General features: G+C 41.5%; 1 protein-coding gene across 10 annotated transcripts in view; it reads right to left on the bottom strand.

The window, feature by feature from the left end:
• The window catches only part of RBM12 (RNA binding motif protein 12), a 91,047-nt gene that overhangs the window by 44,706 nt on the left and 27,577 nt on the right, over window positions 1-18,764 (bottom strand). For 9 of the 10 annotated variants that reach the window (XM_060231053.1, XM_060231052.1, XM_060231051.1 and 6 more), the window contains 2 exons: window positions 2,162-2,290; window positions 394-573 (listed from right to left, as the gene is read on the bottom strand). In XM_060231053.1, coding sequence (XP_060087036.1) covers window positions 394-573; window positions 2,162-2,290 — 309 coding nt within the window. Of the gene's footprint in view, window positions 1-393; window positions 574-2,161; window positions 2,293-18,764 lie in introns of all 10 variants that reach the window. The other variant, XM_060231054.1, reaches the window with a different exon arrangement.

Below are 18,764 nucleotides of genomic sequence, written 5' to 3'. Positions count from 1 at the left end.
AATGGGAACACACAAGCACAGCAAACAAGTTGTCCTCAAGCCTGACGCCAACACATTTGTTTGTCATGCTATCTGAAGGTTTGCTTGCATTTTAAGGATGGGATTGAGAATAATACTATCAGGGAATTAGTTACATATGAACAGTCATACCAACACAGATTAAGTGGTTTAAAGCAGCTAACCATTTCTGCCTGTCACATCCAAACTAACATCCTTGCAATCAATAAGGCCCAGGGAGCCTGCACCAAAAAAGGAAGAGGAATGTACTATTATTTCTGTCCTTAACTTCCTAAAAGCTCCTGGTACTTTAGTTTCTCTTTTCACACACAGGATTATATATATATAAAATGTATACAAGCTAACCCCCACTGCATGAAGTGATTTTTTCAGTACCTGTCCCAATGTGCACTCAACCCCTCCAAGATAGTCATCATCATTTAAGTCATAAGATTTGTTATCAATGTCATACACTCCAAGTTTCAGATTCTGCACTTTTTCAAAATAATAATCAATCATCAGCTTCTTCGAAAACTGAGGGTTCTGGCAGTTCTTTATTTTCTCAGTTCGATCCAACTGTGGCAAGAAGAAAGATAAGGAAAATCTTGATTAGTAACCACATCTTCTCATAGAACACATATAATCAAGTTATAGTTGTCAGTCTCCAGGTGGGGCCTGGAGATCTCCTGCTTTTACAACTGATCTCCAACTGGCAGAGATCAGCTCCCCTGGAGGAAATGGTTGCTTTGAAGGGTGGACTCCATGGCTTCTCCCCAAACCTTGCCCTCTCCTGGATCTACCCCCAAAAGTCTCCAGGTATTTTCCAACACAGACTTGGCAACCTTAAATCAAGTTTCCACACTTCTAAACCAAACAGATTTCAATTGGAGAGATGTAAGCACATGCTTACTTCTCCAACAGAAATAATAGAAATATTTAGCTTTAGCTTAGCTTAGCTTTTTTACTCTACAGGTGTTCATAGTTCATACAAATAACTTACAGGAATAATAATTTATGATTAACAGCAAGCCAAAATTTTAAACATTCAAATCTCATTAAAAATCAATGCGAGAATGCTTTACTTTGGTTCAACTGCTCTCCGGTTTACTAAATTAAATTAATGGTTTTACATGTGCTTGTAATTGCAGTGAGTTGTGGGTTCCCAAGTTAAAGTACTCACTAGGCACTAGTTCTCACTCTATTGAGAACAGACAAAGCTGGCTCAAAGCATGAACACTTGATTTGCAACAACACAACTCCAGGAAACTTCAGCTGGCCATAGGAATGCTGGGAAGTTAAGCAGAGCTCCTCTCCATTGAAACACATAGGCAAAGTTGCAATGAAAACATGGAGTGGATTTTCTGTTCAGGTCTGTTATGCCCAGAAGCCTGAAAAAAATCCATTCTGCATTTTCTTTGCAGCTTTGTTTTCAGTTTCAGCCTCTGCAAAGAGAAGGCAGGAGGAGCTGGGAACATCAGCAGCCTCAGAACTTCACAGGGTGATGACAGGAGGGGGGAGAAGAGAGCCCTGCGAGCCTGATTGAAGCCCTGGGTAGGCTACTTTGGCCCATAGGCCACACATTTGACACCCCTGGTTTAGAGCTTTTATACTCTGCCTTTCTATCAACACTGGTATCTAAGGTAATTTACAAAAGTCTATAGAATAGCTTTAAACAAGCTGTTTTCAAGATTTAAAAACGTACACTGAGTAAAACACCTCTGTATTAAAAACTCAGGATGTACATGACAACTCAAAAGGAATTTTAATTCAAATAAGTTACTAATTAAATATGTTTAAAAGCCTGGTATTTGTCTCTTTCATATTGTATATGCATTTTATTACCAAATAAGTATGTTCCTTCTGCACTGCTCTGAAAGCTCCCACAGCCCCACCCCATTACAACTGCCTAACAAGAACAACTGGCACACTTCAAAAAGAACATACTAATAATGTATAGGGCAGACATTTTATTATACCAGCCATTAAAGACCTGCAAGATTTCTTCATCTGCCTAATAAAACATGAAAGCATTCTTCAAACAAAAAAAGAAATATCCGACATCACATTCAAAAGTCCTATGCAATAAAAGCACACATCATTCTACGTTGTAATTATAAAGAACTAGATTGTCTAAAAAATATAGAACAAATAATTAATTCCTTACTTCAGTCCATTGGTCTCCACCAACATTTTGAAGCAAGACACAGAGAGGATCAGATTTTGAGCCAACATCTTTATCAATGAGATTATCACAGCATATGGACAGTTCAACCTTGGTCACGCAGTGAGCCATCTGTAAAACATATTGAATAATTAAAAGGGGAATGATGACCTCCGTTAGAACATATTTTGCATGCTAAAGATAATACAATGAAGAAATTAAGTAGATGGAACCAAGAAGCCACCACTGCATGAGCAGAGCCTAATTGTTCACTCCCCAAGTACTTGAACTGGAGTCACTGCCAAGGCCCATGCTTATGGGCACCAATAATCTCTGCTCACACAGTTCTTCATTCTCTAAACACTAAAAGTTCTGCCACTGTAAGAGTGCTGGAATGAATTATTGCCCTGCACACACCAATACAAATGGCATCTAACAGCAAGATAATATTTGCATCCATATTTTATGAGTCAACATACAAATACAATCCAGCTGAATCTTGGAATTGACCAAAACCACAGTACACAGAAAGGCTCCAAATAGAGACCAAATGTCATGGAACCAACAAAATAGCATTCTCCACAATGATGGAAGCAACTTTACAGCTTCTGCATAGAACTACCAGTTCATTGGGTTTAGAATAATACTGTTATTGAACAAATAATTCTTCAATGCAAATTAACAATGCTAAACCAGTTTTTATTTTAAAAGATACACTATCTGCAAATGCAATCTGTCCAAGGAAAACTGTGTTGATCTTTCAAAGTTAAGAAACATATACAGTAAACTTAGCTTGAATGCATCAAATGTTTTTCAAAATCAAACATTCCTCACTACCTTTTTGAAGAAACCTATAGCACAACAAAGAATACTGAAATCACAGGATCATGTAGAATTCTCTACCTTGTTATAAATCCAATATCTTCTTCTACCTTGTTACCCAATTCGGTACGAGACAACAGCATAAATAGCTGCACAATGGCTTAGAGATTTCTCATTAGTAATCCTCCAAACCAGGGTCACATCTACTCATTGAAACACTCAACTGAGTCAGACTTGTATCCACACAATTAAATATAGTCATGTGACCCTAACATGAACTATCAAGTTGAACCTCAGCCAGTTTACATAAAGGAGGCTATGTTAACAGGTGGGTAATATTTTATACTATTACAATACCAGGAGGCTGCACTGCGAAATGCAGAGTAACTGGAATTAATTATACGTTATTTATACGTTATTTGTTACAAAAATTTATTCCAAGTCTTTTCCAGCCTCAAAAGGGCCATCACAGCGGCTAACAAATTAAAACATGCATAATAAAATCACATCTTAAAGACCATTCAAACTAACAAAAACATCATTAAAACAATGAAAACATTAAACAGCAATTAAAAACATTGGCAGGAAGGAGGGATAATGTAGAGACAGTAGAAGCAAGGAGCAAAATATCTCTGGAAGAGATAAGTGCTAACCATCAAATGTTACAGAGTACATATATTCCCCACATTATAAATCTTCCCAGCTTGTTCCTTCTTGCCAATGGGATGTAGCCCCTTCTTTCCCTAAAATGAATGCAGTATCTTCCTAATTATGCTTATTCTTGAGCCATCCTTTAAACTTCTTCTTTCTGCCAATTGTTAGTTCCATGGATCCCTGTTCATCAGATCATTCTCTACTTTGTCCCATCTGTCTTGGTTTGGTTTGCTGAGCAGCCTCCCTAGGTTTTTTTAACCTGTCCACCCTATCGCACTTTCTTTAAGAGTTGTGGCATGTGTGTTTTAGAAAGCTACTTCTCTGATAATCCCTTCTCCAATTCCTTTTCTCCTCTGCCTGTTTCATGAAACCTCCATCCACCATTCCCCTCAAACTCTCATTTCCCTGTCCCTACCCTATTGAACACCCTTCATTTAGCCATTTCCCACTTGCCTCTGGACTCCAGGCCCACTCCTGGGACATGTACTGAATCCTCAGGATGCCTGATGGTGGTTCTTTTACCCTCTAGGGACTGTAAGGTTTTAATCTCAATCAAAACAACATTCCTAACTGCTGCTGAAGCATCAACATTTTATTGCTGACGGCTTTGTTCTCGGAACAGCCAGAAAGTTCATAAGCATTCTATGCTCTCACACAAGCTCATCCAACAGTGCCAGAGGCTTCACCACCACAGTCTCAATGCAATACTAATTTGGCCAGAACTATCCTATTCATGACATATAATCATCACCAATGTCCTCTAAAAATACACCTAAGAAGTAATGATGCACATTTGATCTCCTGAGTAAACTTGAGGACAGTTATGTTATTCCTGTTCTACTATTATAACACAGACATATACATAATCCTCTGCACCCATATTTTTGAACCAAGATAGGATGACAATGCCATAAAGAAACAGATCTCTTTAGAAGAGTGTCAATCAACAAATGTAAAAGTGTGTGCCACTCTCTGGCAATGCTGACTATACCATCCGGGGAAAGGAAGAATTTTGAACTGTTGGAAGTAGAAGAGTGCTGATTTTAAGGGAAAGAACACAAACATGCAGTGGCCAGACAAGACAGTGAGGGTAACAAAGGTTTTGGAGAAGTTGGTTGAGATACTTCTCACTCCCAGCTCCCTGTGACGGGAGTACCTATTGCAAGCCACGGATGTAATATTTCCTTGAAAGCAGGGCCTGTTTGTGGTCCACCTCCCCTAAAGATACAATCACATTCATACCCTGCTTCTATTTGCCTTTTTCACCATCAGAACTTTTGGGTAGAAAATGTGGCATATTCCCTACCCATATCCCTGAATACCCTCTCATGGATTGCTGCCTTGTCATGGCGAGAGGGCTTGCATGGTTCAATGAGGCTGTGGGCTACGCCATGCAGGGCCACCCAAGATGGACAAGCCACAGCTGAGAACCCAGACTAAATGTGATCTACTGGAGAAAGAAATGGCAAACCACTTCAGTATCCTTGCCAAGAAAATCCCATGAACAGTAACAAAAGGCTAAAAGATGTGGCGCTGGAAGATGAGCCCCTCAGGTCAAAAGATGCCCAATATGCTACTGGGGAAGAGCGTTCAAGTAACCACAGAAAGAGTGAAGCAGCTGGGCCAAAGCCAAAAGGACGCTCAGCTGTGGATGTGTCTGATGGCGAAAGAACAGTCCGTTGCTGCAAAGAACAATACTGCATCAGAACATGGAATGTAAGATCTATGAATCAAGGTAAGCTAGATGTTGTCAAACAAGAGATGGCAAGACTGAACATCGACATCTTAGGAATCAGTGAACTAAAATGGATGGGAATGGGTGAATTTAACTCAGAGGATCACTACATCTATTATTGTGGGCAAGAGTCCTGTAGAAGAAATGGTGTGGCCTTTATAGTTAACAAGAGAGTGAGGAAGGCAGTAATGGGATACAATCTCAAAAATGACAGAATGATCTCGGTCCGTATCCAAGGCAAACCATTCAATATCACAGTAATCCAAGTCTATGCCCCAACCACTGATGCAGAAGAGGCTGAAGTGGACCAGTTCTATGAAGATCTACAACACCTTCTAGAACTAACACACACAAAAATGTCCTCCTCATCATACAAGACTGGAATGCCAAAGTGGGAAGTCAAAAGGCAACCGGAACAACTGACAAGTTTGGCCTTGGAGAACAAAATGAAGTCGGGCAAAGGCTAATAGAGTTTTGTCAAGAGAACAAGCTGGTCACAGCGAACACGCTCTTCCAACAACCTAAAAGGCGACTCTACACGTGGACATCACATGATGGATAGCACAGAAATCAGATTGATTATATACCAATCCAAATACCTTTATTGGCATAGAAATAAAAAGTACAGCATAGCAAATTTACATGGAGTTTCAGCTATAAAAACCAGTCAAACATCAAGAACGGGAGCTAGTCTTTTGCTCCCTGATTGTTATGGCAATCAAAAGGCACTTTGCAACCAGGCTTGTGATATGGCAACATTGGTCAGATAGTAGGAAAAAAACTAACTTCACTTCAGGTAATCCATAAAAATTAGACAGAATAGGTTTGATTATACAGTCCTTCACTTCCCCATAAAAATCACAATAAAGTAAGACACGGGCGACCGTTTCAAGCTGCCTTCCATTACATGGGCAGACTCTATCCTGGCTTAAACTGAAGAAAACTGGGGAAGCCATTAGGCCATTCAGGTTTGACCTTGATCACATCCCTTATGAATATACAGTGGAGGTGAAGAATAGGTTTAAGGAACTAGAGTTAATAGACAGAGTGCCTGAAGAACTATGGACGGAGGTTTGTGACACTGTACAGAACGCAGCAATCAGTACCATCCCAAAGAAAAAGTAATGCAAGAAAGCAAAGCAGCTGTCTGAAGAAGATATTGGATTTATATCCCGCCCTCCACTCCAAAGAGTTTCAGAGCGGCTCACAATCTCCTTTACCTTCCTCCCCCACAACAGATACCCTTTGAGGTGGGTGGGGCTGGAGAGGGCTCTCACAGCAGCTGCCCTTTCAAGGACAACCTAAGAACATAAGAGAAGCCATGTTGGATCAGGCCAACAGCCCATCCAGTCCAACACTCTGTATCACACAGCGGCCAATAATTTATATATATATATATATACACACACACACACACACTGTGGCTAATAGCCACTGATGGACCTCTGCTCCATATTTTTATCTAACCCCCTCTTGAAGCTGGCTATGCCTGTAGCCGCCACCACCTCCTGTGGCAGTGAATTCCACATGTTAATCACCCTTTGGGTGAAGAAGTATCTCCTTTTATCCGTTCTAACCCGACTGCTCAGCAATTTCATTGAATGCCCACGAGTTCTTGTATTGTGAGAAACGGAGAAAAGTACTTCTTAATATCCTTTTTGAGGTGCGGTGACCTGAACTGCACACAGTATTCCAAAGGAGACCGCACCATCGATTTATACAGGGGCATTATGATACTGGCTGATTTGTTTTCAATTCCCTTCCTAATAATTCCCAGCATGGCGTTGGCCTTTTTATTGCTATCTTGACATTTTCAGTGAGTTATCTACCATGACCCCAAGATCTCTCTCTTGGTCAGTCTCTGCCAGTTCACACCCCATCAACTTGTATTTGTAGATGGGATTCTTGGCCTCAATGTGCATTAATTTGCACATGGCCACACTGAACCTCATCTGCCACGCTGACGCCCACTCACCCAGCCTCAAGAGATCCCTTTGGAGTTCCTCACAATCCTCTCTGGTTCTCACCACCCTGAACAATTTAGTGTCATCTGCAAACTTGGCCACTTCACTGCTTACTCTCTACTTCAAATCATTTATGAACAAGTTAAAGAGCATGGGACCCAGTACTGAGCCCTGCGGCACTCCACTGCTTACCGTCCGCCACTGCGAAGACTGCCCATTTATACTCACTCTCTGCTTCCTATTAATTAGCCACTTTTTGATCCACAAAAGGACCTGTCCTTTTACTCCATGACTCTCAAGCTTTCTAAGGAGCCTTTGATGAGGAACTTTGTCAAAAGCTTTCTGGAAGTCAAGGTAAACAACATCTATCGGGTCTCCTTTGTCCACATGTTTGTTCACCCCCTCAAAAAAATGTAACAGGTTAGTGAGGCAAGATCTTCCCTTACAGAACCCATGCTGAGTCTTCCTCAATAACTTGTGTTCATCAATGTGCCTACTCATTCTGTCCTTGATAATAGTTTCTACCAACTTTCCCGGTATTGAAGTCAGACTGACTGGCCTGTAGTTACCCGGATCTCCTCTGGAACCCTTTTTAAAGATGGGGGTGACATTTGCTACCTTCCAGTCCTCAGGAACGGAGGCAGATGTCAAGGAAAGATTACATATTTTTGTCAGAAGATCAACAAGTTCAACTTTGAGTTCTTTCAGAACTCTTGGATGTATGCCATCCAGACCTGGTGACTTATTAGTTTTTAATTCGTCCATCAGTTGTAGGACCTCCTCTCTTGTCACCTCAATCTGGCTCAGGTCTTTCAACACCCAATAGAAGTGGTTCCAAAGCAGGCAAACACTTCTCATCTTCCACAGTGAAGACGGAAGCAGAGCTATGGCTGACCCAAGGCCATGCTAGCACGTGAAAGTGGAGGACTGGGAAATCAAACCCGGTTCTCCCAGATAAGAGACCACACACTTAACCATACACCAAACTGGCTTTCCTGATGAGGCTTTACAAATAGCTGAGGAAAGAAGGAAAGCGAAAGGCAAAGGTGAAAAGGAAATATTCACCCAACTGAATGCAGATTTCCAGAGAACAGCTAGGAGAGATAAGGAGGCCTTCCTGAAAGAACAATGCAAAGCAATAGAGGAAAATAATAGAATGGGAAGGACAAGAGATCTATTCAAGAAAATTGGAGAAATCAAGGGAACGTTTCGTGCAAAGATGGTCATGATAAAGGACAAAAATTGTAGGGACCTAACAGAAGCAGAAGAGATCAGGAAGAGGTGGCAAGAATGCACAGAATTATACAAGAAGGATCTCAATGTCCTGAACAACCATGATAGTGAAATTGATGACCTTGAGCCAAACATCCTGGAGTGTGAAGTCAAATGGGTTTTAAAAAGCATTACTAACAACGAAGTGAGCGGAGATTATGGTATCCCAGTTGAGCTATTCAAAGTATTAAAAGATGATGCTGTTAAAGTGATGCACACATTACGTCAAAAAATTTGGAAAACACAACAGTGGCCACAGGATTGGAAAAGATCGGTTTCTATTCCAATCCCAAAGAAGGGTAATGCCAAGGAATGTTCAAACTATTGCACCATTGCACTCATTTCACGTGCCAGCAAGGTCATGTTAAAGATTCAGCAGTATGTAGACCGGGAACTACCAGAAGTTCAAGCTGGGTTTTGGAGAGGTAGAGGAACTAGAGATCAAATTGCCAGCATTCGCTGGATTATGGAGAAAGCATGGGAGTATCAGAAAAACATCTATTTCTGTTTCATTGACTATGCTAAAGCCTTTGATTGTGTGGATCACAACAAACTCTGGCAAGTCCTTAAAGAGATGGGAGTACCAGACCACCTCACATGTCTCCTGAGAAACCTGTATAAGGGTCAAGAAGCAACTGTCAGAACAGAATATGGAACAACTACGGTAATTGGTTTAGAATAGGAAAAGGAGTTCAACATGGATGCATATATTCACCCTGCTTATTTAATTTATATGCAGAGTACATCATACGGAATGCTGGCCTGGATGAAGCAGAAGCTGGAATAAGATTGCCAGGAAAAACAACAACCTCAGATATGCAGATGACACCACTCTAATGGCAGAAAGGGAGGAGGACCTTAAGAACCTCTTGTTGAGGGTGAAAGAGGAGAGCACAAAAGTAGGTTTGAAACTCAACACCAAAAAAACTAAGATCATGGCACCTGGCCCCATCACACCTTGGCAAATAGAAGGGGAAGACATGGAAGGAGTGACAGACTTCACATTTCTGGGATCCAAGATCACTGCAGACGGTGACTGTAGCCATGAAATTAAAAGATGTTTGCTCCTTGGGAGGACAGCTATGGCGAACCTGGGCAGTATAATAAAAAGTAGAGACATCACCCTGCCAACAAAAGTCCGTATAGTCAAAGCGATGGTATTCCCAGTAGTAATGTATGGCTGTGAGGGCTGGACCATAAGGAAGGCCGAGTGCAGAAGAATAGATGCTTTTGAGATGTGGTGCTGGAGAAGACTCTTGAGAGTCCCTTGGACTGTAAGAAGATCAAATCAATCAATCCTAAGGGAAATCAACCCAGACTGTTCCCAGGAAGGTCAGATGCTGAAGCTCAAATACTTTGGCCCCCAAATGAGAAGGGAGCACTCCCTGGAGAAGATCCTGATGCTAGGAAAGACAGAAGGCAAAAGAAGAAGGGGGTGGCAAAAGATGAGATGGCTGGACAGTGTTACTGATGTAACAAACACGAATTTGAGCAGACTTTGGAGGATGGTGGAAGACAGGAGGGCCTAGTGTGACTTTGTCCATGGGGTCGCAAAGAGTCAAGACTCGACTGTGCGACTGAACAACAACAATCCCTGAATAACAATGTCTAGTTTCTTTAGAGGTAAGACAGAGCAGGACCAATGTAAGCTGATTTCAGAGCCTGCTGAAACAACAAGATCGTGCATCCCTTTTTATTTGTGTCTTTGGGTAGTACAGGGGAGGCTGGAACATTGGGTTTCCAGTTATGCTGTCAATTTCCAAGCTCACTGCAGAGGATGATGGGGAAATGTACATCATAATAGAATAGCAGGACAGACTAAACGGCCCCAGAAATAAGCAGCATCTATTCTGGCTCCATTTTTACTACCCCCTTGTTTGCTTACATGGGTACCTGGCTGACAGGTTCTTTGACTATAATGTTGTGAAAACAGTCATTTTAGACTGTAAGCAAGGAAAACCATCAATAGGAAATTTATTCTTTATGTTTCTAGAGAGGAAAAAGCCCAAGACCTTAGTTTACCAATTACATGAACAATCTATAAAACAGTTGTATGGTAGAGCTGGTTGTCACCAAGCAGTTTTTGGATCAACTGTTCCTGAATTGTGTTAAGTGTGATCCTGAGTCTCTCTGAACAAGGCACTTTGCTCCCAAAAGAAACCCAAGATGTTTCTAGCCTGAAAATAAAGTAGGAATAACTGGAGGGAGATGAACCACAGGCTTGACATGTAATAAAAATATACTTTCTTGTACAGCTCCTTCATTCACATATTACTATCACTTGGAAAATTAGAACTCAAGGAAAAGTTGAGCACCTGTCATCACTGTTGGCAAGAGACTAAGGAATGGGCCCACAATTCTCCTGCTGACAGATAGAGTACTTACTTCACCTTCCCTCTCCAGGGCTTCTCCTCTTTTTTTTGGATGGGGGGGGGAGTGTTTGAGTCCATGACAACAGTTTCAAGACCAGCAATGTTTTATTCCAGTTATGAGCTTTTGTATGCAAGCACGCGTCTTCTTTGGAGGAAGGGAGGGAGGGAAGGTGGGGCAGGTGAGTGGATTCTTCTGACAAGCACAATGTACCCTGAGGAATTATTTTGGCTTATTATGAAAAAAAAATTGAATGTCTCTCCTCCTATCTGTATTTTTTTTTTTTCAAAAAGACCCTGATTAGGAATTGCAACACTTGGATGGGTCCTTATATCTTGGAAGAGTAGTGTGATCTCAGATGCCAAATGATAATAGCACTCATTGGTAAGGAGGCAGGAAATCAATTCAGTCCAGGAAGGTGCATTGTCTTGAACTTCATTATCAATTGCAATTCAGGAGTCTCTCTTTCTAATCTTTGAAATTCCTTTGTAAGAGCACTGCTACTCTTAGGTCAGCAACTGGATGTTGTGGTTTCTAATGTCAGACTTATTGCCGTATATGGCCGAGGACCAGCCTACCTGAAGGACCGTCTCTCCCCGTATGAACCCCAGAGAGCACTGAGGTCAGTAGGAAAGAACAGACTGACTACCCCTGGGCCAAGACAAATTAAACTACAGAACACTCGCTCTCGGGCCTTTTCGGCCGCAGCCCCACATCTCTGGAACCAACTCCCAGAGGAGGTGCGGGCCCTGCGGAACCTTGATCAGTTCCGCAGGGCCTGCAAGACCACCCTTTTTAAATTAGCTTATGAATAACTGGAAATCCGCCATCAGCATCAACTAGAAGAGTGTCAAGGATAGCGTTATAATATGTTTTAGTTAATTGTTTTAATTCAGGCTTTTAAGGTTAATTTAATGTTTAATTTAATGTTTTCAATGTAACTGTTTTATTGTTGGTGCACCATGGGGCACCGTATTGTTAGCCGCCCTGAGCCTGCTTCGGCAGGGGAGGGCGGGGTACAAATAAAATTTATTATTATTATTATTATTAGTATGAAACCACCTTTATAAAGTTTGTATCTCTGGTATCTTGTGTTAGATTTTATGGCACGCATGGCCCATCCCAACAAAGTGGCATTTAGTCAGATCTGGCTATCACAACAAATGAGTTCGACACCTCTGGTCTAACTCAAGATATGATGGGGGAGGGTTTGGGATCCCACTAGTGGGTAATCATATGCTGATCATCATCATAATTTGTCAACAGATTAGGGGTGGTCTCACGCCTTCTATTTTATTCAGAATTCTTGGTGAAGCTGAGAATGAAAAGGTATTAAGTGTAGCTCTTCTTATCAGCCTACATTATATACCTTACCTCTAAAAACTGCCTTGGAAGATCTTAGCTCAGGTGCCACATTCTTTCTCCTCTCCTCGGGCATATCTGCTATCCTTCACATATAACCTAGTTCACAGAGGTACAAGGTCCCCCATTCTCTGCTCATTTTTTAAAAGCTATCCACTTTTATGGTGGAGCTGCCAGACTGAAGCAACTCAAAACTCTCCTATGCAAACCAAAAAGGAAGGAAAACTTACAATGTGTTATGTGGTTACACCTACTGTTGATGGGAGGGGATGCTTGACCAGAACACTCATGTGAAAATAATCTGGATTAGGGCAACATTTAGCAGTAAAGCTAAGTAAATCCAGCACTTCCAACTCTAGTAGACCTCCCACTCAAGCCACAGATTTCTATGAACTACCAGCATGGTGGTCAAGTTTGCACTGCACAGAGCAAGGCTGACTTCTTATATAGTTTACAAAAATGCAAACAATTTTATACCTCATAAACCAGTACTGATGTTGAGGCATGTACAGAAGCCTGGCAATAATGCCCAGAGAATCATGACATTGAGGGTTCGGTAGAGGCTGCATACATGGTGATTTGAAAGCCTTGGAGAAAGGGTTGTGACTAAATGAAAGAGGATATCTCCTAATTTATAATCTCTCAAAATCCTGGGTCAGGACTCAGGACTGTCCCTTGAAGCATCCCTCCAGATTCCAGTGAGGGACAATACCAGCATCTTAATATACTCAGGACTTCTGGGTAACAAAGTACAAGCAGTTGCATGAATGAGGAGAGGTGCCAGAAGATCAGAGGAAGGCAAATGTTGTTCCTATCTTCAAGAAGGGGGAAAAGGAGGATCCGGATAACTACCGACCTGTCAACTTGAAAAAGTTTTAGAACAAATCATCAAAAAGTCAGTCCCTGAACATTTAGAAAGGATGGCTATGATCTCTAAGAACCACCAAGGGTTTCTCAAGAGCAAGCCATGTCAAACTAACCTCATCTCTCTCTCTTTTTAGAAGTTACTACCTTGCTGGATCAGGGGAATACTGTAGATATGGTTTATCTTGATATCAGTAAGGCTTTTGATAAGGTTCCACATACTATTTTGTGGTTTGGTTCCTATTACTGTTAGGTGAATCTGTAACTGCTTGACAGATTGCACCCAAAGAGTGCTGGTTAATAGTTCCTCATTCTCTTGGAGAGGAGTGACAAGTGGAGTGCCTCAGGGATCTATCCTGGGACCTATGATCTCTAAGAACCACCAAGGGTTTCTCAAGAGCAAGCCATGTCAAACTAACCTCATCTCTCTCTCTTTTTAGAACTTCCTGACAGTTAGCGTGGTTCCTAAGTGGAACAGGCTTACTTGCGAGGTGGTGGGCTCTCCTTCTTTTGGGAGTTTTCAGACAGGTTAGATGGTTATCTGATAGCAATGCTGATTTTGTGAACTTAGGCAGATCATGAGAGGGAAGGCAGGAAGGGATGCATCAGTGCTCCCCACTCCCTCAATCTTCTGGGCATGGAGCAGGGGTAACTGGGGGTGTAGGGAAGGTATTTTCTGAATTTCCTGCATTGTGCAAGGGATTGGACTAGATCACCCTGAAAGTCCCTTTTAGCTCTATGATTCTATGAATGCAATTTCTCCTAGTATCCCTATAATTTCAGAAGTTCCCTTCACGGTTCTGTGCTGACACAGAGGAACATACTACAACTCTTTGGACAGCAAAGTGCATATTCAGATCTGAACAAGAGAATGAATGGCCTTTATAAGAAAGCAGTTTCTCAAACCATAAATAGGACTGCAAGGAAATTAGCTTTCCCAGAAAATAATTGCCCCTTAAGATGTGCAATCTCCCTATGATTTTCATAGCTAGATACTTAGGTATGATAATATCCTAGGCCTGCATCCTATCACAGTGTTCTGCAAATGGTTTACTCTGGCTGCAGTGCAGTTTGCTTTCTCTTGCACTAGCACTTCTGTTTGTGCAAGGGCTCACTGAAGATAACTGATGCTATGCAACTGGAATTATTAGAGGTAAAGGAAGTGAACTGCACTGCAGCCAGAGTAAGGAACATGTAGAATGTAATCATATGATTCAAGGCCTGGTGCTCATTTCTCTGGCCAAACATAAGCAACCATGCAGTGCCCCCAACAAAACTGTTGAATCTAATTTCAGATTATGAAATCAGGGCCTCAACTCTTCACCCACTGAAATATATAAGCATGGAATTCACAGGGCCCCTTCCTTGGTCTTTTTTCTACCTGTAGATTATTATTTTGGCTGCTCCAAGGATTTTCTCTTAATGTGTAAGCTGCAGAAACAAATAATGTCAGTACTGTAAACCTTTCTGTTTCAGCTTAAATTCACCAGGAGATTATCTCTGACCAATCTTTATAGCTGCACTAAAGCTACTGTTATGCATGAACAAAGTACCCCAGTCCCAGTCTAGTAGTCTCAAATGGGTGGTTGAGTCAAGTACTATAAAACTCTCAGCACATATTGAAATGCCAAATCCCTGGTCTAGCCTAAGTGCTCATACAATATATTTATCTCTATGCTGCCTGATCTTCAGGCAATCCCATAGGCCTTCCTAGAACTATTCTCCTTCAAAAAGCTTTCAAAACCTATTTCTCATTGTCCATTACTTCCCCCCTACGCACACATACAAAAGCTGGAATGGAACTCACCCAGCAACCTTGGAACCAGATATTGGAATTGGTAGAGTGTATGTTGGAGTGCATTTACTAAAATAAATTTCACTTCATGTGCAAACTGTAATTAAAAAGGAACAATAACAAAGCAGGATGGAGTACCTTTTGCCTCGAGGATAAGGTTTTTGTTAAACTGTGACCAATCTGTAGTCTGCAGAAATCCAAAGTGTTATTTTATTAAAGGGTTTGCATGTCCAGTCCTTCTCTTTCAGGTGAATTCAAAACAAAGTGGAGACACACCTAGGCTAGCAGGATGAACTCAGAGCAGAAACAAACTCTGCTGAAGGAATTTACATCACTCTTCATGTAAATATCTGATACTTCACTGATAACTTTTCTGGGAAGATGGTGATAGGGTCATCAATCCACAGAATATAAGGAGTTGTATGGTGTTAGATTTGGGGTACCATGTACTTGGGACTTCATGCACCGTGATGCAGCCCTATTATATTAGTTCCCAAGCTTTTTAGGTAAGCAAAACTCCACAAGGTTTTAGGTAAGAGAAGAACACAAAAGTCCTTAGAAGGACTTCGATTTAATCACCAATATACACAGAATCTATTTATTATCATCTGAAAGATTAGCTAGCAAGTACCATTAAAAAGACCTGAAAAGCTCTGTTAAATGCATGCAGACATATTCATTATAGGTAAGTGTTATAATGCTAACTTTATAAATGCTAGACAGAGCTTAAACATATGCTACAAAAAAGCCAGTAACTTTGCATTAACCTGTGCATCGCACAGATTAAGAATATAAGAGAAGCCATATTGGATCAGACCAATGCCTATCTAGTCCAACACTCTGTCACATGGTGGCCCAAAACCAGATGCCATCAGGAGATCCACCAGTAAGGTCAGAACTCCAGAAGCTCTCCCATTGTTGCCCCTCAAGCACCAAGAATACAGTATCACTGCCTCAGACAGTGCTCCATCTATACTTTGTGGCTACCATAATAGCCACTGATTGACCTGTTCCATATGTTTATCCAATCCCCTTCTTGAAACTGTCTGTAGCCTGTAGCCACCACCACTTCCTGCAGCAGTGAATTCCACATGTTAATTACTCACTGGTTGAAAAAGTGCCTCCTTTTATCTGTTCTAAACCTACTGCTCATTAATTTCATTGAGTGCCCATGAGTTCTTGTATTGTGACAAAAAAGTGCCTCCTTTTATCTGTTCTAAACCTACTGCTCATTAATTTCATTGAGTGCCTATGAGTTCTTGTATTGTGACAAAGGGAGAAAAGTCTTTCTTTCTTTACCTTCTGTATCCCATGCATAATTCTGCAAACCTCTATCACACTACTCCTCAATCATTATTTCACCAAGCTAAAAAACCCTAACCTCTTTAACTTTTCTTTATAGGAAAAGTGTTCCACCCCCTTAATCATTTTAGTTGCCCTTTTCTGCACCTTTTTCAATGCTACAATATTTCTTGGAGGTGCAGTAACCAGAACTCTACAGAGTGTTCCAAATTAGGCTGCACCATAGATTTATACAGGGGCATTACGACACTGATTTGTTTTCAGTCCCTATCCTAATAATCCCCAGCGTAGCATTTGCCTTGTTTATTGCAGTTGTACACTAAGTTGACATTTTCAGTGAGTTATCTATCATGACTCCAAGATTTCTCTCCTGGTCAGTTACCACCAGTTCGGACCCCATCAACATATAGTTAGGATTTTTGGCTCCAATGTCCATTACTTTGTATCTGCCCATAATGAAGCTTATTTGCCCCATTGAAGCCCCCTCTCCCAGTCTCGACAGATCCCTCCAGAGCGCCTCACAGTTCTCCCTGGTTTTCACTGCCCTGAACAACTCAGTGTCATTCGTAAACTTAGCCACTTCACTGCTTACTCCAAATTCCAAATCTTTAATGAACAAGTTAAAAAGTACCAGACCTAGTACCAAGCCCAGAGGTACCGCACTGCTTACCACTTTTCACTATGAAAACTACTAATTTTCTGTTAACTGACCAGTTTTTAATCCACAAGAGGTAACTTAATGACTGCTTAGCACACTAGAAAATTACAGGAAAAGCAACATCATTTATGCCTTCAGGGAACTGCCTCTTCTGATATATTCCCCAGAGCATTGTGGCCAGGAGACCAATGCCTACTGGAAGTCCCTGGCCCAAAGAGCATCTGGTTGTCTTCAACCAGAGTCAGGGCCTTTTTGGTCCTGGCTCCAACTTGCTGGAACTCCCTGCCTATTAACAACAGGGCCCTGAGGTACTTGTTACAATTCAGAGATGTTCTGCCAAGCATGTGGTGGAGGACAGTAATAGATTCTAACAGCAGTTTATCAGTTGCTTTCTCACTCCCCTCCCCCTTCCCTGCTAATGTTGATTAGAGGTCCTAGATTCAGCATTATGGTGCCATGTAGATATCAGGATCTTATTATTCGATATTTTAGATTATTTTAATGTTTTACTGTTTTTATGTTTCTGGATGACACTGTTGTATACCACCCTAAGCCTGCTCTGTGGGGAGGGCAGTATACAAGTTAAATGAAATAAATAATAAATACACAAAACCAGTTTTGGAAGTGATTTTATGCTAATGCCCAGATCTCAAACAAACTTGCCTTTTGTCTTCAGACTGCAAGTCCCTACCTAATGTCTTCTGTGCACAGATCTTGTGGCTTTTTTTGACAGCACAAAGGGTGCCTAAAAATTCTACCATGGAGAAATACATCCACTCTCACCTAAGAAGGCAAAAATGACTAGAGCAGGGGTGGCCAAACTGCAGCTTGGAAGCTACATTTGGCTCTTTCACACACATGGTGTGGCTCTCAAAGCCCCCACCACCCCATTGGCTGGCTTGGAGAAGGCATTTCTCTCTTTAAATCACTTCTCCAAGCCAAGCAAGCTGGTGACTTGGAGAATGCATTTAAACCTGCTTTCTTTCCACCTCTCCCTCCCTCCTCTCCCCCATCTATTTGCCTTCCTTCTTTCCCGTCTTGAAGCTCTCAAACATCTGATGTTCATGTTTTGCGGTTCTCAAACATCTGACGTTTATTCTATGTGGCTTTTACATTAAGCAAGTTTGGCCACCCCTGGACTAGGGTGTGCAGAAAATGTTTAGAAATCACACCAAGCCAATGGCAACTCAGCAGTGGTCATTCACAAGCTTTGATCCAGCAATGTGCAAGCAGAAACATATTTAGTGGAATTCCACTTGCCCATCTTCTGTAACACTTAAAGTTTTCTTCCCTCTATATTATAGTGTACAGAAATTTGTTGTACAATATGCTGAACAAAAAGAAACCAAATGGTGATACAATAACTTTGATTTACATTTACATTTTCTCAAGAGCCCTAGTGCAAGGAGTTCTGTGCTGTATCCAACCATCCCCAAACGCAGATTACTAGCTTCAGAGCCAGCCCACAGTAGCAGAGACTTGCTGGCAGACCAGCAACAAACAGAACACACATGCACGAACCATGATTCTAACTCTTTCTGTCCCCACATCATAGAAGAAAGAACAGAAATCTTTCTTATCTACAAGCTTCTTTTCTCATGTATATGGTGTAAGGTTGCCGTCCAATTCAAGAAATACTTGGGGACTTTGGGGGTGGGGCCAGAATACTTTGGGGGTGGAGCCAGAAGACATTGGGCATTCGATGAAATTGCTGAGAAGACAGGTTAAAACGGATAAAAGGAAGTACTTCTTCACCCAAAGGGTGATTAACATGTGGAATTCACTGCCACAGGAGGTGGTGGCGGCCA

Source organism: Heteronotia binoei, chromosome 2, assembly GCF_032191835.1.
Source record: "Heteronotia binoei isolate CCM8104 ecotype False Entrance Well chromosome 2, APGP_CSIRO_Hbin_v1, whole genome shotgun sequence".
In the NCBI taxonomy this organism is placed as follows: domain Eukaryota; kingdom Metazoa; phylum Chordata; class Lepidosauria; order Squamata; family Gekkonidae; genus Heteronotia; species Heteronotia binoei.
This window is presented reverse-complemented; position numbering and strand designations above follow the sequence as displayed.